Source organism: Arabidopsis thaliana, chromosome 5, assembly GCF_000001735.4.
Source record: "Arabidopsis thaliana chromosome 5, partial sequence".
In the NCBI taxonomy this organism is placed as follows: Eukaryota; Viridiplantae; Streptophyta; class Magnoliopsida; order Brassicales; family Brassicaceae; genus Arabidopsis; species Arabidopsis thaliana.
This window is the reverse complement of record NC_003076.8, coordinates 21,004,133-21,030,289: the sequence shown is the minus strand read 5'-3', so window position 1 is coordinate 21,030,289 and position 26,157 is coordinate 21,004,133. Positions and strand designations below refer to the sequence as shown.

General features: G+C 35.2%; 6 protein-coding genes, 4 long non-coding RNA genes and 1 other non-coding gene across 15 annotated transcripts; 5 read left to right on the top strand and 6 right to left on the bottom strand.

Moving 5' to 3' along the window:
- Positions 1 to 520: 520 nt before the first annotated feature.
- Positions 521 to 883, top strand: AT5G07815. Its single transcript, NR_143031.1, has one exon. It is a non-coding gene; the product is annotated as an other RNA (long non-coding RNA).
- Positions 884 to 1,101: 218 nt separating this feature from the next.
- AHG1 (Protein phosphatase 2C family protein) lies at positions 1,102 to 3,485 on the bottom strand. 2 transcript variants are annotated; one of them, NM_001344957.1, is made up of 5 exons: positions 3,470 to 3,485; positions 2,910 to 3,357; positions 2,499 to 2,843; positions 2,327 to 2,432; positions 1,102 to 1,712 (listed from the first exon to the last, which is right to left on the bottom strand). In NM_001344957.1, the coding sequence occupies exons 2-5, from the start codon at positions 3,282 to 3,284 to the stop codon at positions 1,378 to 1,380; spliced, it is 1,161 nt and encodes a 386-aa protein (NP_001331276.1). In that variant the 5' UTR covers positions 3,285 to 3,357; positions 3,470 to 3,485; the 3' UTR covers positions 1,102 to 1,377. The 2 variants fall into 2 exon arrangements, with proteins under 2 accessions (NP_001331276.1, NP_199989.1); NM_124555.3 differs by lacking the exon at positions 3,470 to 3,485 and having other exon boundaries at positions 2,910 to 3,415.
- Positions 3,486 to 6,044: 2,559 nt separating this feature from the next.
- On the top strand, positions 6,045 to 6,551 carry AT5G07805. The gene has a single exon (NR_143030.1). It is a non-coding gene; the product is annotated as an other RNA (long non-coding RNA).
- Positions 6,552 to 7,386: 835 nt separating this feature from the next.
- On the bottom strand, positions 7,387 to 10,276 carry SBT1.3 (subtilase 1.3). The gene has a single exon (NM_124554.3). It carries the CDS (start codon positions 10,022 to 10,024, stop codon positions 7,682 to 7,684), a length of 2,343 nt encoding a protein of 780 aa, NP_568765.1. The 5' UTR covers positions 10,025 to 10,276; the 3' UTR covers positions 7,387 to 7,681.
- Positions 10,277 to 10,769: 493 nt separating this feature from the next.
- On the top strand, positions 10,770 to 10,972 carry AT5G07795. The gene has a single exon (NR_143029.1). It is a non-coding gene; the product is annotated as an other RNA (long non-coding RNA).
- Positions 10,973 to 11,068: 96 nt separating this feature from the next.
- On the bottom strand, positions 11,069 to 13,449 carry AT5G51740 (Peptidase family M48 family protein). Of its 3 annotated transcripts, none has more exons than NM_001344955.1 (3): positions 12,251 to 13,449; positions 11,958 to 12,106; positions 11,069 to 11,552 (listed from the first exon to the last, which is right to left on the bottom strand). In NM_001344955.1, the coding sequence occupies exons 1-3, from the start codon at positions 13,307 to 13,309 to the stop codon at positions 11,303 to 11,305; spliced, it is 1,458 nt and encodes a 485-aa protein (NP_001331189.1). In that variant the 5' UTR covers positions 13,310 to 13,449; the 3' UTR covers positions 11,069 to 11,302. The 3 variants fall into 3 exon arrangements, with proteins under 3 accessions (NP_001331189.1, NP_199987.2, NP_001331190.1); NM_124553.3 differs by having other exon boundaries at positions 12,251 to 13,268; NM_001344956.1 differs by lacking the exon at positions 11,069 to 11,552 and having other exon boundaries at positions 11,606 to 12,106; positions 12,251 to 13,322.
- Positions 13,384 to 13,649, top strand: AT5G07785. Its single transcript, NR_143028.1, has one exon. It is a non-coding gene; the product is annotated as an other RNA (long non-coding RNA).
- Positions 13,650 to 16,140: 2,491 nt separating this feature from the next.
- Positions 16,141 to 16,303, bottom strand: U1.3. The gene has a single exon (NR_143027.1). It is a non-coding gene; the product is annotated as an other RNA (small nuclear RNA).
- Positions 16,304 to 16,542: 239 nt separating this feature from the next.
- On the bottom strand, positions 16,543 to 18,898 carry AT5G51730 (RNA-binding (RRM/RBD/RNP motifs) family protein). The gene is made up of 9 exons (NM_124552.3): positions 18,830 to 18,898; positions 18,516 to 18,565; positions 18,251 to 18,421; positions 18,049 to 18,129; positions 17,822 to 17,857; positions 17,570 to 17,748; positions 17,333 to 17,482; positions 17,064 to 17,255; positions 16,543 to 16,976 (listed from the first exon to the last, which is right to left on the bottom strand). Exons 1-9 carry the CDS (start codon positions 18,870 to 18,872, stop codon positions 16,925 to 16,927), a joined length of 954 nt encoding a protein of 317 aa, NP_199986.2. The 5' UTR covers positions 18,873 to 18,898; the 3' UTR covers positions 16,543 to 16,924.
- Positions 18,899 to 19,944: 1,046 nt separating this feature from the next.
- NEET (2 iron, 2 sulfur cluster binding protein) lies at positions 19,945 to 20,943 on the bottom strand. The gene is made up of 2 exons (NM_124551.5): positions 20,422 to 20,943; positions 19,945 to 20,165 (listed from the first exon to the last, which is right to left on the bottom strand). The coding sequence occupies exons 1-2, from the start codon at positions 20,643 to 20,645 to the stop codon at positions 20,063 to 20,065; spliced, it is 327 nt and encodes a 108-aa protein (NP_568764.1). The 5' UTR covers positions 20,646 to 20,943; the 3' UTR covers positions 19,945 to 20,062.
- A 497-nt stretch (positions 20,944 to 21,440) lies between these two features.
- On the top strand, positions 21,441 to 26,039 carry KEA5 (K+ efflux antiporter 5). Of its 2 annotated transcripts, none has more exons than NM_124550.2 (20): positions 21,441 to 21,911; positions 22,016 to 22,059; positions 22,138 to 22,205; positions 22,301 to 22,382; positions 22,472 to 22,533; positions 22,627 to 22,702; positions 22,818 to 22,892; positions 23,311 to 23,382; positions 23,480 to 23,563; positions 23,646 to 23,714; positions 23,819 to 23,896; positions 23,984 to 24,072; positions 24,166 to 24,262; positions 24,368 to 24,421; positions 24,655 to 24,750; positions 24,846 to 25,034; positions 25,132 to 25,209; positions 25,306 to 25,350; positions 25,452 to 25,547; positions 25,674 to 26,039. In NM_124550.2, exons 1-20 carry the CDS (start codon positions 21,710 to 21,712, stop codon positions 25,722 to 25,724), a joined length of 1,707 nt encoding a protein of 568 aa, NP_568763.1. In that variant the 5' UTR covers positions 21,441 to 21,709; the 3' UTR covers positions 25,725 to 26,039. The 2 variants fall into 2 exon arrangements, with proteins under 2 accessions (NP_568763.1, NP_001119415.1); NM_001125943.1 differs by having other exon boundaries at positions 21,572 to 21,911; positions 25,683 to 26,012.
- The last annotated feature ends 118 nt before the right edge of the window (positions 26,040 to 26,157 follow it).

Here is a 26,157-nt window from a genome sequence, read left to right as displayed (position 1 = left end):
ATATCACGTTAGGTAGGGAATTAGACCACAAAAGAGATTGGTTAGATTTTCTTTTGACAATTTATAACTTTAGTTGTTAATTTAGATTGACATTTAAGCAAAGGCACTTACTAATATCCAGCATCCGAGTCCATTAATAATAATAAACAAAAATAGAGGGTAAAGATAAATTCCCAAGTCTTCAAATTCATTTAAAATTTGTGGCAAAAGAAACTTTTCTGATTTAGTAAAAATTTATTAGAAGAAGGTTAAGAAAGGGAGGGAAATGTAGTAGATTTTCTGGTTTGGTAGTTTAAACAAAATACAAAGAATATATACACAAAAGAAAAAAGTGGAGAAAAAAAAAAAGATTCTTGATTCTCACTCTCTTTTGTGGTCCAAACTTGAAACTAAACAAGACGTAGAGAGAAGCTAAAAGGCCCACAAACACAATTATGATTCAAAGAAAAGTGCGACACAAACACTGAGACGATAATGACCCAAAAAGAAAAGAACAAAAAGTAATGTAAGAATTATTCATGAGAACATTCTCCATCTCACGCTTTTTGTTTTACTTCAAAGACAATTCTTGATTCTTGATCTCCCTTTTATTTAGGACCAAAACTCTGTATTCGTCAAACCTGTTCGAATTGTTCCATTTCCATCGAACTATAAGAGTTGTCTTTTTGTCTCTCTTTCTTGAATTGTTCTCTTTGATTCTTTTGCACATCTCTTTTTTTTTTCCTTTAAAGCCTAAAGAGTAAAGACAATCTGGTAATTGGCCCAAAAGCCTATATAGCATTGTTGAACCAAATATAAAACTGCACGGTTGAGTAGGGTTAGGGCTGGTTCAAAATCTCAGCCTTAAATTCACTTCATTCAGGTTGTACCAAAATGTAAGTATTTGTAGACAGAGATGACTTTAACCATTGGAAATGATCAGTCCATCAAAAAAATATAAAAGACCAAGACCGGCGTCTAATGAACTACAACGAACAAAACCAAAGCAGTACTACGTTTTTATTTTATCTATTTATTTCACACATACCACCTAAATAGCTAAACGATCAATAACTTCAAAATGATCACACACATACAACAAACAAAATTAGAGAACAAATTCTCTCAAGTTAACTTTTATTTTATTGTTTAAACCACTAAATACCCTTAATAGCCCATGGCCAAACCACTAAATAACCTTGTAGCCCATATCCAAACAACTCTCTTTTCCTTTCACATTCGCCGGTGTTAATGTGTATTGGTAACCCCAATTCATAACAAAACAAAGACGGGCGCTAAACCCTAAAACTAATTAAGGCTCATCGCTATATCAACATCTTATTCTTTGGTTTAACCACTTAATTGCACAACCACCAAAAAAAGGATCCAAAACTAGTTTTACTGAGAGCTATTCTTGAGATCAATGACGACCACACTTATATTATCACTGCTTTGTCTACCCAAAGCCAACCGCGTTAGCAACGTTGCAGCCAATACACTCCTTGAAGGATTTTGTTCTCCGTCATTGTCGTCTTCTTGAGCCATTCTATTTAAATCAAGGCTCGAGGGAGTTTCTTCGCGGAGACAAAACCTAGCTATGTCACAAGCTAGCTGACTCGAGAGTACATCCCAAAGCCCATCGCTTGCTAATACTAAGCATTCATCTCCAGATTCCCTTCTCATGAATGTTACTTCTGGTTCCCATGCTACCATTGGTTTTAGATACCTGTCCCCTGCTCCATGAATTGTAACACAACATTAGGAACAATTTCCATACTAAAACTTCATGTTTAGTCTAATAAATTGTATAACCGAAATAAATTTTAAGTTGGTTAAATGATCAAACAATGAAAGATACAAAGATAAGACACATTTAAATACTTTTGAAGTTAAGAAAAATACTTCTCCCGTTCTAATCCATGAGATGGTTTGTATGAATGCCCACATTTTTTATTTTCGTAAAATGATTCAATTATTTTTGTTTTCTAGTTAATGCTGCAAATATAATTTTTTTTGTTTTTTTTTTTTTTTGTCAAATGTTAAACTATTAGGACCAATGTAAAATTTCTAGTTAACATTTTGACAAAAAAAAGAGAGTAAAATTTACATATTTTTTTTTTAAAGGAACAATTATAAAACATCTTTGAAAATAGAATTAGAATTAATCAACAAAAGAACTCGCACCAAATGAAACCAATCCATAGTACCTTAGTTAGTAAACTTAAAACCCTAAACCCCAAATCCGAAATGATTATTATTGCCCTTATAGGCTCTAGTTCCTTGCCATCTTCAACACTATCAACTAAAATCATCTTTTACTACAATATGAGAATTGAGAAAGGTATACCTATGGCTCTGGACGTGGCTAGAATTCCTTCAACTCTAGCTCCATCCACTACTAAAACTCGACCACCAGCTGCTTCAATCCTCGCACGCTCGTCTGGTCTATCCGGCTGCAAAAAACTCAACAACTTCAAAATAGAAACTCCAATATTCTCAAACCTTTACAAGAACACCACCTTGTGATCGTTACTCAGAGGAATAGCCATTCCATTTCGACACAACACCGCACGTGAGTCACCAGTATTGGCTACAATAATATGATCGTGCGTCAAAACCGCAGTGACCGCCGTTGAACCCGAAATCGCAGCCTCCCTCGGATCACAGTTACACAACGGCACACTAGTCCCACACACGCATGTACTCGTTGCCATCTCATCCATCCTCTTGAAACTCCGTTTCATCACGCCCCGCCATTTCCTCTCCACGACATCGTTTTCGCTTCCTTCTTCCTCCTCTTCGAGGTTTTGCTCTAGCTCCTCCTTGACAAACGTGTGCATAGTCGTGCTGCACAATGTTGACACCTGTCCACGCATCACATCAGCATCTTTATATTAAATGACCAAACCACCCCTGGTTAATTTTCTTACCTGAGAACCGCCGTGGCCATCGTATACCGCAAAGAAATGAACCGGTCTTTGCCGGTTAACTTCCGGTTTGCACAAATTCGGTTTAACAGTAACCGAATCCTCCATCTTACGAGATCTTCCCATAACCGAAACTATACCGTACAACGGCTCATCCTCCGTTTCTTCTCCCTTCCACACCGGCGCTTCCGATTTTTGGCAAGAAGATGCCGCCGGAGGTGCCAAAAAGCCCCCGATATCCGCCGGAAGACCACCGATCTCTGACCTCCGAGCTTGTTTCCTCAATGGAACGTCAAAACTTGAGTAAACTTCCATGTCCGTCCGATCACGATTCCTAGACGAACTAGGTTCGCCGAAAACCGCCGCTTGTCTCCGCATCTCAATTCTCCGACGACGACGTTCACGGCATTTAGTCGGAGAAACGTCGTCTCCACGTCCGGTTGAAATTGTTCTGTAGATTTCAGTCATCTTTTCAAAATTCGTTTCGGTGGATCAAGAGAGCACCGCTTTATATACATGGGGCCGAGAGAAAGAGAGAACACTTTGAACATAAAGAAGCTTACGAGGAAGACAGAACACGTGTCGGTGTTTCGATGTATTCGCGTGTTAGGCTCAGGTGTTAAGTTGTTGTCCACGTGGAGACGCCTTCGGTTTTTGTTAAACCGCATCCGGTTTTGGGTTCATGACGATAGTCGTTTAGCTAGGCTCTTGTGTCTTAACTCCTTTCTTCTTCTCCTTGCTTGAATTTGAACCCATGAGCCGGAGCTGATCTCTCAAACCATGTGAACTACAAGGATCAGGCTGGTTCTGGACTAATTCATCAAATATTATAGAAAATGAAAAACTCATGATATACGAAATATTGCATCTTGTTTCCTTTTGCTTTCAATATGAAAACATTAATGTCAAAACAATGACTATAAATGTAACAATATTGAAAAGGTTTATATCAATTTTCTTATTTTTAAAAAGAATTAAATTTTGAAAACCATCTTTTTGAAAAGTGAAAACAAACAATTTCTACTATATTAAATCTGGAATAACATTTACTGATCGTTCCAAATCTCGAGTAGTATTTTCTATAAAACCTGAACGGTAAGTATACTTAAACCAAATCATGGGATTAACCATAACGTTGGAGATATCTTCGGAGAAAAAGGTTGACGAATCGTCAATCGTCACTAGTCACTCTTTTTCGGTGCAACACATGTCACATAGTGATCATCTACAACTTCTCGATTCCTCAGGTTGAGCGACTTGTACCAATTAAACACGTAGCATAGTTATGCCAGTTTAGTCCATCAGTGCCATATGCCTTTTATTCTTTATTTGGTTTCCTACAAATGAAGAAAAACGGCGATATATGTATATTTTATGCTAACAGATTTGATTTGTAATTAATGTCTACTCAAATAAGCAACTGTACAAGATACAAAGAATCATATCATTATTTATTCAAATACTCAAGATCTACGAAAACCGTAATAAATGTTTACAAACTGTCTTTGAAATATATTAAAGTGGGTGAACTGAAATATGTGGATCGATCAATCCTAATATTTTGCTATATTGATGAGAATTAATACGAGTCGAATAGATCATAACAGTTAGGGTGGTTCTCTCTACATGAATGATATGGTTTAGCTAAAAACTAAAACAAACAAAATATTAAGCTAATATAAATGTGTAAGTTATCTAAAAGGAAGATAATAATGAAAAAGCTTGTCTAAAATTCTTAAAAAATGATTCAAACACACTTTACCTTAAATTTGTGATTAGTTGGGACTGGGATATAGTTTTAATCATTGGTGGGTTGGGTGGTTAGTTTTAGGTTTTAATGATTGAAAACTTAACTTGCCGATATAGTGATTTTGTTTTTTTTTTTATGTGAAGAAAATAAAAACTAGTGAGCTTAATTTCAATCCCTGGCTGTTTTAGTAGGTTATTATATATAAACCATATATGATAGAAATGTTATCTTCGTACATCAATGTTTGTTTAAATTGTTTATTCAGTTTTTTATGATCTTCTTGCGGAAATTTGGTTTAATAATTTTGCGTGTGGTTAGAATTACTATATGAAGGGAAGTTGCTTACCAAAAATCCTATGATCAATTCAGAAAAAGTTGGAAAATAATGAGAAAGAATAGTGTTTGTAGTGAAAATACTTTGTGTGGGGTCCAAATCTCCTGCAAAAAGAAACTAATGTGTAGAAGCATGCATGGAAACACCAATAAATTTTTCTGAAGACTCTATGGCACTAAAGTCAGTTAATTTGATCACCAAATATGACTGAAAACTATAAAGAATCGGAGAACAACAAAGAAAATAGGTTTCATTTCATGGCATGGAGTCAAGGGAAATATTCATGACATTGTCAATGATTTTAGGCTATATATGTTTCGAAGAAAAATAAGAAAATTGGTATTTTTGATGAAAAAGGAAAGTGAGGAAAAATTGAGTCGAACAAAAAGAAAAGCATCAACTTTGATGAGATAGAATCAAATTATTGAAAGAAGAGTTGTTTTAATATAAAAAAAAAAAAAATTTCCAGACTAATAGAAGATTTTTGTTGACCGGGTAAGTACGGAGAACTCAACTGATGTCACCTAATATTTTGCCATTTGTAGCCGAGAAACGAATCTCCAAATGTAGAGTTATGTAGTTTTATGTCATTTTAGTTGACTCGTTGTAATATTTAGTTAAATAATTAACAGTTTACAAAACATTTAAAAATATTATTTTTAGAATTAGATTTAAAAATAATATAGAAAGATCATAAATAAATTTATAACGCGAATGTTTCAATTGAACATAAATCATTCCAAATGTTTACTAATTAAATTTTGGCACAGTGATTAGAAAAGGATTGATTATATGTTTTTGTTAGCACAAGATAATTGGTTCCCAAAAGACGATTGCTATAATACGGTAGTACTTATACCAACTAACCCATCCAAATTTAAACATAAACAAATGTTTTAAAGTTTACCAACATTTTGTTCTCCGAAAACAATGTTTACAAACTAATTAACTAATAACTAAACTGTAAATTGCCAATGTTTACAATGTTTAAAAACATAAATTTATTCTTCTTAATATAACTCTGAGCACGGAACATTGCCAACAATTATAGTTTTGTATTAGTCTATATTTACAGAAGCTAAATAAATTTCTATTTTTCTTGATAAATCGTGATTTTTATGTTCACTCATTTCGGATAGTATCAACAATTTCATAAAGAAAATAAGTAAATTGTGGTGGGGAAATGAGAAACTTATCTTAAAAACATGTAATCCACGTGGTCGTATGGGAGCTTTCTAAGCTGCAAACCCACCGTCCAAGACCTAAATGGAAACCAAGGGGCAAGAGATCACAAGCCTTATTCCAATAACTTGCCGCTTTTGCATCACACATCTCCTTGTTTCTGTTTTGGATTTTCCAAAATAGAAGCTACTCGAAGCTCCCTTTGCTTTATTCTCATCTTCACGATCGACTTACTATTTTTTTTTGTAATATTTGTTCTATGGAATTTTGTTTCTAGGACAAGTATATAAATTGAGATATTTGTCGTTTCTCAAAACAACCTGAAACTTTGGTAAACCAATTTCATGTCAAAGTATATCGATCTAGCTCTAAAACTTATCGTTTCAAACCGTATTAGATATCAAATTTAAACTTTTGATTTTACAAAATTTTTAAAACTGGTCTGGCCGGTATTTTAATTTGTAAGTATTATATATCTACTCTGCAATTTAAATAAAATAAAATGTTTTGGCATGTTCTCTTAAACTACTGGTAAGTACACAGTTTTGATTCATGGTATTGAAATGTAACCGACTTTCTTATTCCTGAGAGTCCATATCTTGAAAGGACAACTTGAAATGGAACATGTACGGCATACAATAAACTATAGGTTGTTTTACTCGTACGCTAAGATTTTTTTTTTTTTTTTTTTTTGTAAAGGCTAAGTTAGTACAAAAATCTAGATATTAATTAAGTAGTATAATTTCGTGACAATATTTCCATGCTACTTAAAATAGTTGGTGGGAATTTAGTTAAAATATGTATACGTAAGGGAACTAATTTGAAATCTCACATATATAGGAAACGAAGTTGACAAAAAAAATGTTTTATAGGAAACGATTTTAATTAGAAAGATAGTAGCAAATAACATATGTTTAAGAAATCATTTTATTTGTTACTAAAATTTGAAAACATATATGCATACATCTATCAACTTATGACTATAATTATAAGTCTCGAGACCTTTTTGTTTAATTTGCACAATAAGGGAATTCTCTGTTCCGAGAATGTAGGAATAAATAACCCTTACCCATCTCGACACTAACATACGTTGTACAAAAACCAAAGAAGACGCATACTACGTTATATCGAGAGGGATATCGATATCTCCACCGTGACGAACTCGTCGTGTTGGCGATGGTGTGGTAACTTCTCGTCTTCTCTTCATCGCCTCTGTTTTGTTGAAACCCTAGAGATCATCACGTCGTATACATAGTGTAAGGTTTAGTTGACTTAATTGGGCTTACTAATAAAAATAAGCCCAAGTTTGTTTTAAAGCAACAGAAGAATTATCATTGGTTTTGACAAATTCAATTGTCTTCTGTTAAGCGTTATCATTGTGACAAAAGAAGAACATATGGTTGTTTTATAAATGCCAAAGCATTGATCTAGAGAATAGCTCCCATTACATAAGGAATTTTTATTTGTGGAACTAAAAACATTAGGATTGCTCAAACATTGGTTGTTGTTCTACAGAGGAGGCAACCATGTGATGATAACCGGGCTACGAACTTTATGTGTAGTGCTCTTCCACACTAGACCACCAAACTCAGGCCTCTTCATCCGGAACCTTGTCCTGAAAGTAACCGTGTAGGAAAGCTTCTGGTGCTTCGAAGTGAAGTTGAGTGTTTTGGGCTGGACAGTTACGGATGCGCCTTTGAATGGCGAGACAGAAACCTTGTAGCTTGAAATGTGAGGACCAACATTGGTCACTGTTCTTCTAAGTGTCATAGCTTTAACATGTGTGTTCTCTGGGAACAAAGCTGATATCGCCGGGTAGTTCAAGTTTCCCGGATTCTTGGCAAGAGTGTGTTTGCAGGTTCTGTTTGAATGTTTTGTGAATACCTTAAGCTGTGATGGACTTAAATCTTGAGTGCAGAGGAATTCAAAATACTCTTGAGGTCCAATGTCGTAGACCAAACCAGGATCTGTAGCTCTTAAAGGATCTATATGTCCTGCACCGTGATCATAAGGCGATGAAGGAGCTGCTCCTGATGCATCCGTAAGAGGCTTAAACATGTTGTCATGAACATAAGCAGTTGTCATGAGAGCTGATTTGATTGCTGCAGGACTCCAATCTGGATGCCTTGATTTGATCAAAGCAGCTACACCACTTACATGAGGACATGACATTGAAGTTCCAGACAGTATATTGAACTTAACCCTCCTTGGATCAGATGATAAACTCGATGGTGCCATGTCTCCAGTCCAAGCTGCAAGAATATTCACTCCTGGAGCCAACAAGTCTGGTTTCAAGATCTCCAAAGACAGAAAATTTGGTCCTCTTGAAGAGAACGCTGCTACAACTGGTGAAGGTTTGATACCAATTCTTGTTCCAAGAATCTCTAAACTCGCTGTCGCTTTTTTACTCGTCATCGCGTACTGTTTGATTAGTTTACCTTCTTTCTCTCCAACTGCAACAGCTGGAAGCATATGAGAATCTGCAACAAGCTCTTCACCATTTGTTGCAGTGTTAGTTAAAACCATCCCAATTCCACCAGCTCTTTTCACAACCTGACCCTTTTGCACACGTGGAGTAACACCGCGGTCGCATATCACGATCTTTCCCGCTACATGGCGCCGATCCAAAGCTCCATCTAGACAGAACGAGGTTGGATCAGGACTACTTGCATTCCTTCCTAAGTAAACCAGAGGATACTGTTTATTCTTAGGCAAAACTGTTCTGCCTTTGTAAAGTGACACTCCTTTGAATGTTCTCATAGTTCCTATCTTCACTGTTGCTGGAAAATCTCTATCCATAGTACTTGCACCAACTGTTGTGATCCATGGAGAAACATTAGTGAGACTAATCGGATCAGGACCTCCATTACCGGCAGAACACGAAACGAAAACTCCCATCTCCATTGCTCCAAATGTTGCTATAGACAAACTGTCTCTAGAATAAGTAGAGACCCCACCACCTAATGATATAGAGAGTACTTGAACTCCATCAGCAACAGCTTGATCAACAGCCGACAAAATGTCTGAACTGAAACACCCTCCGACCCAACAGACTTTATAAGCAGCAACTCTAGCCTTTTGAGCCATCCCTCGAGCTGTCCCATAAGCAAATCCAAAAAGATTAGCTCCTTTAACAGGTGAGCCAGCTACAGTAGCTGCAGTGTGTGTCCCGTGACCATCTCTGTCTCTCGGTGACTTATATTCAAGCTCTTCATCGATCTTTCCCGTTGCAGCTTCATAGCCTCTATAGAAAACTCTAGCACCAACGATCTTTCTATTGCAGTTACGTTTCAAGAATCTTTTTCCAGTTTCACAAGCTCCTCTCCAAGTAGCAGGAACAGGGGACATACCTGTATCGTTGAAGCTCTCACTCTCAGGCCAGATACCAGTGTCTAAAACACCAACTACCACATCATGGTCGGTGACTCTCTCAGCCCAAACTCTCTCACTTTCTTGTCTTTCTAACCCAAGAAACGTTGGACTTCTTGTAGTGTGAAGCTCGTATCTTGTCTCAGGTATCACAGCTACAACACCATCTTCTTCCTCAAGCCTCTCTGCTTCTTCTTGAGTAAGCTGAGCTGCTAAACCGTGGAAAGCAGTCTGGTAAGTGTAGAGTATCCTGTTGTTATTACCTTCTTCTTCTTGAGATTTATGTTGCGTTACAGAGTTTATCTTTGAAGAGTACCATTGTAGGTGATTAGTGTAAGGTAAAGGCATGGCAGATTTATCCATGTGGATAACATAAGTCTTCTTGGTAGAGATTTGAGTAGTTGTTTCTGCTTGAAGAAAGATGAGATTGATTGATAAGATTATGAAAAGAAAGGGTTTTTGAAGTGGGTTTTTGTTAGCCATTGTTGGAGCTAGAGTATAGGAGATGATTCTTCTCTCTATCTCTATGGAGAAGAAGAGATAAAGAGAGTGTTGTTGTTACTTTGGCGGAAGTAATAAAGGTGAAGTAAGAGGTGGTTTTCATAGATGTTCTGTGTGCACAATTACTAACAAGTTGGTTGGTAATGGCAGAGAAGAGTAATTAATGTGCTCATGGTTCCTTCTCCTACTTCTATGTAAGTATTAGTACCGTTAGGTTTGAGAATTTATGACTCATCTCGAGCTTCAATGTTTATTGCTTAGTTTAAGCAATGAGATTATGAGGCATGAGATTCATTTAAGCAGGTCTTGAAGTCTACGAGCATATTCTTGATTTATCACTTTCTCATTTTTCGTTTTACGTAGATAACAAAATAAGTCACATCAAGCTTTGTTTATTGCTTTGGATTTTTGTGAGGAGAGGAATATAAACAAGTATTCAGAAAAAAACATAAAGTATGTAGGATTCTCTTTGGTAGAGACTGAATCATTCGTACCTCTTGAAATGAAATCTTAATGCATTGATACAAAAGGTGGATCCGTGTTGCCGTATTTAAATGTTAAAACAACCTAAACTTGTGTTTTTCACCAAAAATTGAAAGCTTGATGTGAAATTGAATTTGTCTGAAAACATCATTAGTAAGAACTCGTGTTTTGATTACTAGCTAGATTAACTAGTTTTTAAAATGTTTATAAATGATATTTTCATTGGTCAAAAGTGTTTTTTTTTTCTGTCTCTCCATACTAAAAAGGTATGTAAACAAAAAATCTAAAAACCACAATAATATTGGGTCTCTGTCAATGGAATTGAATTTACTGAGAAGAGCAGTGGTCAGCTCACCGGTCTATCACAACATTTATAAAAACACATTTAAAGCTTAAACTCCATATGACCCACTTTCTCTCTCCCTCTATCTCTCAAGCTACTACTATATCCTAAAAGAACCAAGATGGCTTCATCAAGATATTTCACATTTTCACCATTGATTGGTTCCAGTGGATCAATTTGATTCATTGAATTGATAGATATCGTGAATTCAATACTTATAACTATTCTATTTCAGGTTCCTATTTTCACCATTTGCATGTTCTATGTCTAAAATGTTTATTTAGACCAAAATATCCAACTATACGTCTCAATCGGAATCATTCTATTGCACCAATCAATTTAACGACATAAACATACTAACATAACATTCCACATGATTAATGGAGGTGGAGGAGAAATAATGTACAGAAGCAGACGAGATGAATGGTGAAGAGCTAAAGAAAGCCTTCAACGCCAGTACGACCTGCTTGGACTTCTCTATATATCATTAGTGCTTCTTCCATCACATTGGCTTGAGCCAAAAGTTTTGATCTCTTTTTTCCCGACGGATGGGTCGATAGATAATCTCCGAGTGCGTCTCCACCGAGCTTTCCCAGCTTCTCATACACTGTGGGAGCTACTCGTGGGTCATAGCCCGCAGATGCAAGTAACAGCAAACCGATGTAGTCTGCTTCTATCTCCATCCTGTGATGCAACACCAAACACATACACAAGGGGAGTTTGAATGCATCAGAACTTCTTCTTATACACACATACATATTTCATTTCTCCTACCAATACCCTAACCACAACAACAGCTTCTACTGGTTTGCAACGTTTTGTAGCCAAATGGTTCACTAGATGATTAAAAGATGTGAAACATAAACCTACAAAGCTTTCTTGTTAACTTCTCTTATCATGCCTAACTATACCAACAGCTTCTAATGGTTCACAAGGTGATTAGTTTCTTACAAATTTACTTGAACTAAATGAATTTTTGTTCCTGTAATTTTGCAAACCTCATGAGTTATTCGAGAACGAAAGAACTATTGCAGATTCACAGTAAAAGAGACTAGATGGTGTTGATGGTAAGAGAGGAAGAAGAATTACTTTCTGGAGAAAGGAAGCCTCAAGAAAAGGGCGGACATAGTGTTCACAAGATCAGGCATGACAAACTGATATAGGACCAGTTGAAGGATAGCAAACCACAAGTTCTTAGTTATTCCCTCAGCTACATGTCGGGCCACCGCATGACCAACCTGAACCAATATACAGAACAATCAGGAAAAAAAAACCATGCTTTCGTTCCAATAGCTACTCTCCTAATCATTTCCACATTAACAAGCAGCCTAACAGAAAGATAGTACATTCACAAATCAAAACAATCAAAACTTTTTATATACCTCATGCCCAATCACAGTGGCAACTTCAGCATCTGACTTGAAATGATTAAGCAGCCCAGTGAACACCACAATCTTCCCAGCAGGCAAACAAAACGCGTTAACAATAGGCTCATTAACCACAAGAACCTCCCAACTAATACCTTCAAGATGACTAGTCGCTGCATGAGCCTTTGAATCTTTCTTCCTACTCTTTTGAATCCATTGATCATCAAGAACCTGATCTTCTTTAGACCATTTCATATCAGTCATAGTATCTTCACCACTCATAGCCATTTCCATTTCCTTAACTCCTTTATCACTACCACCTCCCAAACTACTCTCAGTAGAAGCATACCCCAAATCACTCCATACACGCTCATTACTCAAACCTCTCTGTAACGCATCAATAACCTCTTTAGCTATCAATCTAACCCTGATACTCTCAGGATGAGTCGCAGGAAGAATTTTCCCTTGGTAAGTTTTCTTAATCTGCTCAAATTGAGTTTCACCAAGAAGCTTCTCCATAGGTTTCGATAAGAGAATGAAATGTGTTCTCTTTGTGTACGGAATCGTTTCTGTATTCCCAACAATCAAAGTGATCAGACCAACGGAACCAACGAGCACCACCGTAAACACAGTTCTAGGGTTTTGAAACCACCGTCCTGGTCCTCGTGGCTTGAAATGACGAACTTGGTATCGATCAACGTAGTAATATCTCTTGGGTTGACTCAGAAACGGATTATACGCGATTCTGTTCGTGTTTCGGCCGAGAGATGTCCATGATCTTAATCCTACTTCTCGCGAAGAGATTGAAGAGAACTTAGCTGAGGGATTAGAAGACCCAATTGGATTGTTGATTCTCGAAGTAACATGAGATCGAGGTAGAATCTTCGGGTTTATGTTGCGTCGCAGGGAATCGAATACGAGTTTTGTTCTTCTGTACCATGACATTGCTGGGAACGGAGCTTGAAGGAGAAATTCGTGAGAAGAAAAGGAAGATTGGCGAAGAAGTTTTCGGATCGAAGCTTTGGCGAATTTTCGAGAAAGAAGAAGAAGACGTCGTTTAAGGGAGGGCTTCATTCGGTTATTTCCGGTACAATTTGATAAATAACCGGCCAAAGATTCGGTTTTTCAGTTTAAAATTCGGTTTATTGTCGCTCCCGAGAACAATTAACCGGCCGGTTTGAGGGTTAATTCAACTATTCCTGACAGATCATACAACAAACAAAAAATAATTTTTCAAATCGATTTCTGGAGCTGCTGTGTTAAAAAATTATAACCGTAACATCAGCATTCGATAGGCGAAAACCTGCGATGATAATTTAGGCGGTGATGGAGGTGTGTGAAGTTTCGATGCAGCTTTCAGAGGCTTCCACGTTTGTACACGTGTTGTTTTGGTTTATTTCTCTTCTTTGTCTATAATCAAACAGTTAGTGGGCCTTTTGGGCTGTTGATATTGTCGCGTTATATGCCCTTTGGGTTTAATGAATAATCTACATATACATTTTTGCAGCCATTTTGTAAAATAAATCCTTGAGTTTAGACTTATTTATAATGGCTGTTACTGGATTTTAATTATTTGAATTTTTTCTAATTATAGTTTGAATATTTTTAAAACAAATAATTGTATAATAAACCAAAAAGATTCGAAATATATGGCAATCCCATATGTCACGCAAAACACAATAAATTATATTCTCCTTATCTCACCTACAATATTCACTAAATCTTAAAACAACCAAAATTTGAACTATTTGAATTATTTCAATTAAATTTGGGCAAACAATTAAAGCAAATATTGTGAAACAAACCAAAATACATTTACAATCCCGTAAAATGAGCAAACCCAATTATATGTGCACCTAAAAACATTCCTTATCTTGGTTTAAATATTTTATGAAATTAAAAGTCCATAACTTTTTCGACATAAAATCACAATCACAACTAATTCAACAACTAATATTTAAACTTATACAAAACTAAAAAATCATGAGACAAAAAATATAACGGGACGGATTTAGATTGATATGAATAGCAGAACGGGTTTGGATTGATATAACACATGTTAAATATTTATTTTATTATTTTATCATCACCAATTTTTTTAGTTACAACATTAATATAAAATTATATAACTTTAATAATAAACGAAAACCGTAAAATTTATATTATTATATATATAAATAAAATATTTGCCCCGTAGTGTACCACAGGTTAAATCATAATAGTTTAGTATAACCACTAACCGTAAAATAGATTACAATAAAACAGTTCATACAAAGTTTTACTCGTAGACTCAATTTTAGGAGAAAAGTATTGATATAAAATTTTGCTCGGTTCATACAAAGATTAGACTTGTACTCTTCACATTGTTTTATAATTTTTGGTTTTAGTGTTACACGTGAACCGTAAACATATCAAACTGTTAGTTAACCGTATTATTTACCGTATAGTTAAAAATTTAAAAATATAATTAAAACAATGTATAATGCAAAAAAAATATCTAACGTTTAGATAAATGTTTTCAAAAAAAATATCGCATATAAAAACAATTACGTCACAAAATGGTCTTTTCTAAAATAAATATGTTATAATGCTATATAAAGTTAGATAATTCGTAAGATTTCGTCACTATATTAATCATAATCACTAATAACCGTAATCGTATTTAATCGTAATCTCTATACCCGTAACTGTATTTAATCACAACCATTTTAACCGTATATATAGTAGTTAAATTTACGATTGAACAAAATTTATAACTGCAACCAGTAGTTAATCAAAGTTGATATGGATTCTATCAAACTAATTGTGGATTCTCTCAAAAAAGATGTGGACTGTGTCGAAATTATAGTGAACTTTGTGTTATGTCCATTAGTTTGATGCCCAAAAAGGAGGATTTACTTGCGATTTTTTCCTTTATCAAAAGAACCTTCTACCAAGGAACCTTGGAGTTCATCTAGCTCAGATGATTCGTCAACAGATGAATACTATCTACAAGATGTTTTGCTTGCTTCTGGTCTGGTCCCCTAGTTGACAGAGCAGCTATTGATGAGTTCTTCAAAACAGTTGCTCTGGTTGTTGGAGTTGAGTTTGATGAGGACAAAAAGAATGATTATAGCAAAAGTGCAATCATTCAGTTTGCTTTTGCTAAAGAGTTGTTGTGGTCACCCAATGTTTCTCTGACGTGCTACCAACGGTTTGTAAACAACATATGTTAAGATGGTTTGTTAAAACTCTTTTCGAAAAAAAGATTAAACTATAATTGGTTGAGCATTTCAGCTCAATTGTAAATGTTAAAGGGATTTATCTTTACAAAGACAAAAAAACATATGGTTTGAGCGGATGTGCTTACAAGACTGGTCCATTGCAAAAGCTATTCAAGCAATGACTTAAGGCATCAAAAGAGAGTTAAGGACATATTTTAGAAATTATGTTAAGATTTTTATGTAAAACACATAATCTTATAGGTTTTTTATATTAATTCATTTTTTTTTTGTCTTTTCATTTACAATATTACATGGGCTTTAAGATTTAAAGTTAATAAAATATTAGTTAAACTGGATAAAAATAGATATTTGTACAAAAATTTCTCTTTGATTAATTCCATTGTTATTTCTTCTATTGTTTGCTTGGATTCCATTGTAATTAAGGTAATGGACTTAATTACAAAATGGAAGAGTTTGCTTTGAATAAATAGAATTAAAAGAAAATGTTTTTTCACTATTATTTATATTTTTTACAAACTATTTATGGATTTAAAAATTGTTTTATCAAGTTTTAGTATGCTTTTTTTTATTACTATATGATTTGAAAGTTTACAAAAAAAAGTATAAAGAAAACTATTATTTCTATTTGCGTTGGACATTCGAAATTATCAGACGAGTCTATCTGCATATATCAATATGATTGATGATTATGTGAAAGTGACACACTTAATCTAAGTATCATGACTGGAAAGGCTGAGAAGCTCGAGATGAGAAAGAATAGGGTTGACTCATCGATGATACTTAAGAGTAATAAGATTACTTTAAACTACAACGACAATGATTAGAAAGCTTTTAGAAGAAGATGAACCTTTTTTTGTGACATAGTTCAGAACATTGTTGAGCTTTTTCTATATTTTTTGTTTATGTAATGTTCTAGTTAAGGTTTTAGTTGGAATGTGAAAAATAAAAAATTCTATTTGAACACTCTATTTAAACACGTCAATGGAATAAAATACTTCATATAGCCTATTCAATGTTTCTGTGTTCTTTGATTTGCAGACGGATCGTTTCTTAGCATCTTGGCTTAATTCATCTCCCCAATGTATGAGTTCAAAATTGTGCATAACTACGTAAACTCCAGCTTTAATCAACAAGTGATATCCATTTTAAACACAATGGGCCTCCTCGAGTTTGTTAAGAATCACTTATGCATGCATCGGTTCTCAAACCGGACCTATAATATAAATCTAAAGAAGGGATCAACACATCATTCTCAACCGGTTGATAATCATGTCTTTGAACTAAACCGGTTTGAATCATATCGAACCGAATTATCCACACTTGGCCTTTTTCACCAAATTTACCAAAGATTACAAGACCAAACAAGGATCGGTAAGAAAATTTTGTAAATTTGTCTTTTATATCATCGTTTGGACGATTATAAGCTTCACTTTCACTTAGATTGAGGGCCTGAGGCTGGTCGCTATTACTTGTTGATCTTGCTAGAACTGACAATGCCATACACAGGGGGATTTTCTCTAACGAAATAGTAAATCACAAATTAGTGACAAGTCACTATTGTTATCATGAGACGAGAATCAATCATCAACAACAAATTTATGTACCTTGTGTATTTACGTCTAGCCAAAAGACGCTGACAAGGTTTCTTGATAAACGGACCACCACTCACTTCATAATTGACATAGAATTCGTCTCTCTCTGTAGCGTCATGAACTTCAAGATTGCATCCTCCCATGTCACTACCATTAAGTTTTAAAGCGTCCTCTGTGCCTTGTAACATTACAATGAACACATGTCTGTAAAAAGAAAGGGAAACTACATTAGCATTTAACTTTACTTGTCACAAAATTGGAGTAAGAAAGTAGTCACAGACTTTAAGACAGCTTCACCGGCGTCATTTGTTTGAAAATAAATTCTTGAGATCATTCCACATGGACTGAAATGTTCAAGCAATGCTCTCGCGAGATCATTCTCACCAAGCGAAGAATCATATCCCTTTACGAAAATCGTGCCACAATCATATCTGAAGTTACCACCAGTTAATTTGCAGGGAGAGAATATAATCAACACATGGAACATAAGTCTCCAAAACATGGAAAATCAAATTTACCTCCCCCCTTGTTTTGGAATGAATAAGGCTCTCTCGCCTACCTCAGCAGTCTTTGTAAGATTCTTAAAAGAGTAAGTAGGTAACGTTCGTTCTAGGGTTTCTTTCTTCACTACATCAGATTCCTTGCTAGAAACATTACGGCTGCTCTCTTTTTTACAAGTATTGGTATCTGTTTTAGCCTGTATATATAAAACAGAATACGATATTTTTGTGAATTGGCACTTACAATTAAAAAAAAAAACTATTTCTTACCTTTTTATGGGCAGGCTCTTCACCTTGATCACTTATCTGCCAAAATCAACCAAAAAAACATGTTTGACTCAAAGAATTAAAAAGACTCAGAAACAAATATCCACAAAGAAGTATAGTCAATGCGGTTGGAGAAAGAAACAGCTAGCTTGAGTCCTAAAAGGCACACATTACATAAGCAAAATAATGAAAACAGGAGAACATAACAAGACTGAGGTATGAAGTATCACCTTGAGATCCTCAGAGGATGCAGAATTTTGAATAACTGGTCTGACAATATTCTTAACCGAAGCAGGTATCCTTGCAGTTTCCTAGTTATGAAAAGTGTATGTAAGTTGAAAATCTATCTCTACTTGTGAAGAAAATCTCAAAGTTATATAGCAGAAGTCGTAGTAAACACAATAAATAAGTGATCAAGAAGAGATTTTATACCTTGAATGAGGTAAAAATGGCAAGTGAATCTTTCTTTGTGGACAGCAAATCAAATGTTGATTTCAAAGAGTTCACAGTTGCTTTGAGAGAAGCCACATCTTCTTTAAGAGAGTCCACAACGACTTTGATGGAACTCACATCTTCTTTGATGGAAGCAATCAGACAGATTATCTGTTGTCCATTTTATAGAAATCTGTTAGAGAGTGAAAACAAAATAGTCATTGTATCATTATGAAGAAGAAAAATAGGCTTTAAGAACACTCGCCTTCTTCTTTGGATTCACTGTCTCCAATTCATCCTCAGCCTTCCTTTTATCTGAAAGAGAGAGCAGCAGAATCAAATACGAAATCAGCAAAAGCATTTAAAAAATAATTACGATTTACAAAGTCAATAATATACTTAAAACGAAGACGCTTATTGTAATCTAAGAACCTTAAGAGTCACTAATCATGCTGGGGGATTTATGAATTTATGGAACCAAGTTCTGGGGATTCACAACATGACAAAACCGAATCTGTCGGAATCGTTTACTAAGGGAATCTGTCGGAATACTAGGCTATCGGGGACCAAAATTCTTACCTGGAGAAGGAGAACCTAACATACTTTTGCTAGATTGTCCCATTGATGTCTCTGCTGCTAGGATTCGAGAGGGAGTGGATTACTATGGAAGCTTTTGTAGACAGCTTCGTTCGTATTCTGTTTTTTTTGGATGGGCTTTTGCGAGCCCAGATCCGTGAATGTTGTTGGTGTTGGATTTCTTCACTCCTCCGAAATCGGCCCATTATTATGTTTAAGGCCCAATAAATTTGGAAAATTCATTAGATTGAGTTTTGACTAACAAAAAAATTTGATCTAAACCAAATCCTAGTTAATACGGTTTAGTAACTCGTTTAGGGAAAATCAGCTACTGTATATCTTGGCTTTGGCCGGTTTAGTAAACTAACTTTTGACTTTCTACTTACTTAACCAAACTAAACCTAAATCGGGGAATTCAAACTATACCATAAATATGGAGGCCGGAAAAAAATCATCCAAAACTTGGTCAACGCTGAGTCCAACGTGGCCATCAGCCTTCGGCGAATGATTATTCGAGAAAGAGGAAAAAGTGAGTCGTTTTAGGGGAAACTGTTACCAACGCCGAAAAACAAATGCTTTAACTCATCACCGGAACAAATCTGACTCAACTTGGTTTGTTACTTACCTGGGCGGTGTTCACGGTGAATAAAACTAGTAAAAGTAGTAACTAGTTATGAGGTTACGATTAAAAAACTCTTTTTGGGACACAAAACAAATTTATTTACTCAACTATATCGAAACTGACTAATGTGGGTTACAATAATATAGATTTTATAGATCAGTGTTGAGAAATGATCAGCATAACCCTTGTCGATCGTGTTTAGAATGCGAACAAGTATGTTAAGATACAAAGAAGAATATAATAGCATCAATGATTTACGTACCATGGTGGCAAAATATTCTTGTGAATATATAATGGAATAATAATTATATGAATACTTGATCCAAACAACACAACATACGAATTTGGTGTCAAAGATATGAGATGGATATTTCTATATGCGATAAATTTGTAAAATCTAAAAGTTGTCGATTAAATTTACGACTTTGTTAATTTTAATGCATTTTTGGATAAAAATATATTCAAAAATTAGAAGACCAAACAAGGATCGCTAAGGAAATTTTGAATATTTTTCCTTTATTATAAGCTTCATTTCACTAGATAATTTTCTTATTATTCAATTAGACGAGTATCAATACATCACACACAAACAACAAGAAAAAAAACAAAAAGAACTACTGTTTCTTGAGAAGAAGAGGGCCAACGTTATCTCCATTAGCTTTGTTGTGCTTCACATGACTCCCATCACACAATGGAAACGTCCCCGACCTCCAACACCTAAAGTCAAATCAAATCCATGCATGACCATGATTTTATATACATGCACAAAAATACTTATTCGTACATTTGTTCGTTTGTAAAAAGACTACTAATTAAGAAAAATCTTACGAGCAGAAGCTTTGGCAAAACATATGGATTAGTATGAAGATACATTAATGTATAAATCACTACTATGCATGATTTTAATTAAAACATGATTCAAATAGTAGCTAACTATGTTCTTTTCTTTCCTAATTAATAAGAGAATGTGAACCTGCAATAGGGAGTTATGTTCTTGGAAAGCTCGGTGACAACGACGGAGTCAACAACCTTATCTTCGTTCTTTCTGATCTCCGGATTGATACCTCCACCGCCTTCTGCTCTCACCACCACCATTCTCTGCTGCTTTCGTCCCACCTCTCCCCCGGTGACTGGCTTGAATGGAAGCTCCCCGGCGTAACTTAGCCCCGTGCCGAACGTGCTTGCGATGATAGCCATTGGAATAACTCTCTCTTACTCACTCTCTATGTGGCAGTGATTTGTTTATGAAGTAAGACAGAAGATATTAGATATATGAAAGGTAAAGGGAGAGAGAGAGCTTGTGGCCATCACGCTCCCTCTGCTAAACGACGTCGTAAAGCGTGTGTATGAGATGGAAGAATCAAAAGATATGGTCACAAACTCACATGAGATTTAATCACAAAAATATGAAAAATCAGCTGCAAAATTTATTTTTTACTTACATTTAGAATTTACAACTTTTTAATGTTCTTATATTATATTGATTCAAATTAATACACATAGAAAATTGTGTATAACATTATTTTAAAGATGAAAAACACTATTTTTAAGATGAAAGAATACACATATATACTGTATATCTTTTCTAATTTTTGTTCTCAAATTCGTCTAACTAAGTAAACTATTATGAGAAATAGTTCCATACATAAAAAATTTGCAAAAGAATTCGTTGCAAATTTTAAAATAGTAATTTTGAAGTATTTGCAAAGGATTTGGTCATAGGCTAACCTTAACTCTTTTTTTTCTAGGTTGTTATTTAAAATTTTGAAAATGGTATATATTCACGATGGTAAAATTTTTTCAATAGATGAAAATTCCAAGAGGATGTGTTAATAGATCAAATGTATAAATATTTTTGAGTATTTCTCTGCACATAATTTCAAAACTGAGAACCTAAAAGTGAAACGCATGACGAGAATTCGAGTCGAAGTGTCGAACCAAAGCTTGTATATATTGCCCTAGCTGTGGAATTGCTTCAAAAATGAGTGTCGTGCAAAACGGACTAGTTCTCTTCTCTCTCACGACGAGACTTTAATAAGAACCCAAAACAAGTTCGCATTGACACGTACTACACTAATTAAACAACAACTATTAACAACCATTCAACACAAAAACTCTTTCCCATTGATTCAATTTCAAAATTTTGGATCTAATAAAACCAAAACTCTCATTAAAAAAAAAAATAAAAAAATCAAATCTGATTTCTGAAACGTTTTTGATTCGCGACGATTCCCAAATTCCTGGGAAAATATCTCTGATCGATGGCGAGATTCGCAGTGATTGGATTAACGTTCCTCCTTTTACTTGGTACGTCCTTATCAGCGAGATCTGATGAAGAAACACGCGAGCGATTTTACGGCAACGTCGTGAACTCGACGGCTCCGGGAAACGGTGAAGGAAGTATCGCTAAAATGTTCGATCGAGTTCTGGAGAAAGAATTTTCCGAAAACGATTCGCCTGAAGGTTAGGTTTCCTTCTTCTTAATCGATCTCTTTTGATTGAATGTGAGAAAAAAGTAAACGGAAACATTAACAATTTATTCTATAATCATGTTTTCTTTTGCTTAGGATCTGATGGAGCTAGCTTTAACAGCAGTGTTGCTGATCAACAAGTAGGTTTTAGTTACTTGTTATAGTTTTTGATGTTCTTGAGCTCTGGATTCAGATTCTCCCTTTTTTGATGTTTCCAGGCTGAAATAGAGACTGTTGCTAAAGTAACTCATGAGAAGGGCAAAAGAAATGATACACAAGAAAATAAGTATGCAGAAATTTTGTTGTCATTGTTGAAAATAGCTATATTTGATTAGTGGTTCAATGAGGGTTTATGAGTTATTTCTCCTAATGTGTGTCTAGTGGTACGAGACCGTTTCAACTTCAAGATGTGTTTTCCCTGGAGAATGAAGATTCTGATGATATGACTCTTATTGACAAGAAGGTTTTTGGCAGACCATGCTATATTTTTTATACTGATCTCACCATTTATTTGTAGTTGCAGCTAATGTTCTTCATTATCCCACTCTGCAGAATAATGTTTTTGTCATGTCAAACAAGAAATCTAAGTATCCGATACTTCAAGTAGATTTGAGGTTAGTCTCTCTCAGATTTCCTCTGTATTGGAGCATCTTGTTAAATGCACTGTTTCAGACTTGTGATGGATAGGTTCTTCACATTGTTTTCAGATTAATATCAGATTTGGTGGTCATTATTGTTTTTGCTGCAATTGGTGGCATCGTCTTCTCTTGTCTTGGACAACCGGTATGCAACCTTACATATTGGCATTGAAATACTTCTGATATTGGGTTCCTTGTATTTCGAGCTACACACTATGGTCAATTATCTATTCTGATGTTATGTTATACATATGCTTTAGGTCATTGTTGGATATCTTCTTGCGGGGTCAATCATTGGGCCAGGAGGATTGAAATTCATTAGTGAAATGGTTCAGGTACGATCAAAATCGGTAGACATATTTTTGCTAGTTATATTAGATTATGGCATGCAAACATTACAAGAAGACATTAATGGACCACTTTAGTTTCGGGGATGTTGTTACATGTATCTATTTTCTGATGTCTCTTTTCGTGCTTTTACAATTAAGGTTGATTAGATTCAAATTTCCCTACTGTATAGCAATTAGATTTTCGGTGACTTTAGATGGCATGCCAATTATAGCAATCAGATCTTTTTGCTTTCTGATTGAGCATGTTAACGTTGGCTTCACCATTGATTTTTTTTGTTCTTGTCGTTTGAGTTTAATCCATCAGTATGGGTATAAATGAAAGGATGACGTGGAGCCCCACAGTCATACGGAAAAAGTACTCTGGTATTCACATTTTCTGTTTCTTCTTCTGATGCTATGGCAGGTTGAAACCGTAGCACAGTTTGGTGTTGTTTTCCTTCTGTTTGCTTTGGGTTTGGAATTCTCAATGACTAAGGTAGGTATATCCTTACATTTGACTAACTTGAATACAATTTCATGTCGACTTTGCAATATCACTCTGACAATCTGTTGTTCTTGTGTTAATGCTACAGCTGAAAGTCGTTGGCCCAGTTGCTGTCCTTGGAGGGCTTCTTCAAATTGTCTTACTCATGTTTTTGTGTGGTGTAACTGCCTTGGTATGGCCAAAGATTTCAGTATGTGTGCATATACGGCAATCTTGAAATTATTTTTAGAATTGATATCTGATGACATGTGCAGTTGTGTGGAGCAAGGTTGTCAGAGGGTATTTTTGTTGGTGCCTTTTTATCTATGTCATCAACTGCAGTGGTATTTTTCTTTTCTTTTGTCTTCTCAAGTTTAATACAAAAGCTACTCTCTTTCCGGTTTCATCTCAGAGTTTCTGTTTCTAATCCACATGTCAATTTGACCAGGTGGTAAAGTTTTTGGTAGAACGGAACAGTACAAGTTCTCTTCATGGTCAAGTTACTATAGGGATACTTATCTTTCAGGTTTCACTCACATCACTCTATATTTACAAATTGAATATTTCGTTTTACGAAATTTTTGTTTCCTTTAGCTTAATCTTGAATTTTCAGGACTGTGTTGTTGGTTTACTATTCGCCTTGCTTCCAGTTTTGGGTGGTAACAGTGGTTTACTACAAGGAATTATATCAATGGGAAAGCTGTAAGTGGTTCCCTAGTAAGAAGTTTGTCCAGGAACCTCTTATATATCCTCATTACCGTCTCTGACATAAAACATTTTCTTCTTCTAATTTAGGCTACTGATATTGTCCATATATCTCACTGTGGCATCTCTATTAACGTGGTCATTTGTACCTCGTTTTCTGAAGCTAATGATTCAATTATCATCTCAAGTACGTTTTAGACGTCATATCTTCATATACACTACTTGTCTATCTTTATTTCTTTCTTAAAGTGGGATCCAAATTATTGCCAATGTCTCTCATTATATAATGCAGACAAATGAACTTTACCAGTTAGCTGCTGTGGCATTCTGCTTACTATCTGCATGGGTAAGTCTAATTCTGTCATTTCTTTGCATACTGGTGCTTGCTTAGCTTTCTGATCCCTTTTGGTGTATTATAACATCTGAGTTAATTGTTACCTGAGCTTGCATCTTACTAATAGACTACAGAAGAAAAAAATGATGATTACAATAGACACTGAAGTATTTAAGTATAATAGCATATTGATGTAATTTCCAATTTTTAACTTAGAGTGTTGGTTCCTCGCAAAACTTTTTCAGTGCAGTGACAAGCTGGGTCTTAGTCTTGAGTTGGGATCATTTGTGGCTGGCGTTATGTTGTCTACGACTGAATTTGCTCAACATACACTAGAGCAGGTATTGATTCTAAACTCAGGTCGCTTTTGCTTTGCGAGTACGTGGTACAAAATGAAGTCTTAAGGTGGTGGAATCTCCCTTACTTTGTGATGTAGGTGGAACCAATTCGTAATCTGTTTGCCGCTCTCTTTCTATCTAGTATCGGGATGCTCATTAATGTTCACTTTCTATGGAACCACGTGGATATCCTTCTAGCGTCGGTGATTCTAGTGATAGTTATTAAGACAGCAATTGCAGCAGTAGTTGTTAAGGCTTTTAGGTACAACATGAGGATATCTTTCCATGTGAGTTTGGTCTCTCTACTTAAGCTTTTGTGAGTTTCTACATATTATACTATTAAAACCAATCACGTAAATTTCTTGTCACAAATGTTATATATAGGTCGGGGTACTGCTTGCTCAGATTGGAGAGTTCGCCTTTGTTCTTCTAAGCCGAGCGTCAAACCTACACGTAATCGAGGTAACACCCTTTTACCCTTGTAGTTGAACACACTCTTTACCATTTTCTTCTTCCTAAACTTTGTGGCTTTGGGATTAATATGAATGACCAATGTAGGGGAAAATGTATCTACTCCTTTTGGGCACAACTGCTCTAAGTCTCGTAAGTTACCTAATATATGCAAACAAGCCTTTTCCATTCTAAGAGAACATACTTAAAATAATATTTAGTTCAAAACTGATTACCTGAAAATGCTGTTACAGGTAACGACTCCGTTGCTATTCAAGTTAATACCGAGTGCAATGAACCTCGGTGTCCTGCTTCGATGGTTCCCTTCTGAGAACAGTTCTCCGAACGAGGTCATTCTCTTTTCCAGATCTATTTATATTTAAGAACTGAGATAAGACATGACATAAAAATGAAAATAGATGTATTGATTATAGGAAACTGACTTGTGAGGTCGTGACTGAGAGTTTTGTTTGTAGAGTTTGCAGGAGAAAGCATCATTGATAGAAGTACATAACAGAACCAAGTGATCTCTCTTTTGTACATTGACTGAAGATTTAAGAAGAAAAAACAGATTTTGATCCGATATACTCAACTAGGAGGCAGAAAAAACATTTGAAACTGACCAAATCAGATCCAAGACTTGCTTTTTGTATTTTCTTAACTCTTTATTTTTTGTAATATCGTATATATTTAGTATTCACTACCTTCTTGTGTAGTTCAAGCGCTTATAGCTTGTTTTACTTGGTGTAAACGTTGTAACGATATTAGCCTTATATGCTGTTGTTTCTTTAATGTTCATCACAAATAAGAATCTCAATAGAAACCACAGAGTTCTATAATTGTGTGCTCAAACTCCACATATCTAAAGTGCGAGCAACAACTAGATGAATTTAGAGGTATAAATCCATTGCAATGCACAACAAAAATAACAAAAAAGAACCCTCCTTAGAAGAACAATGA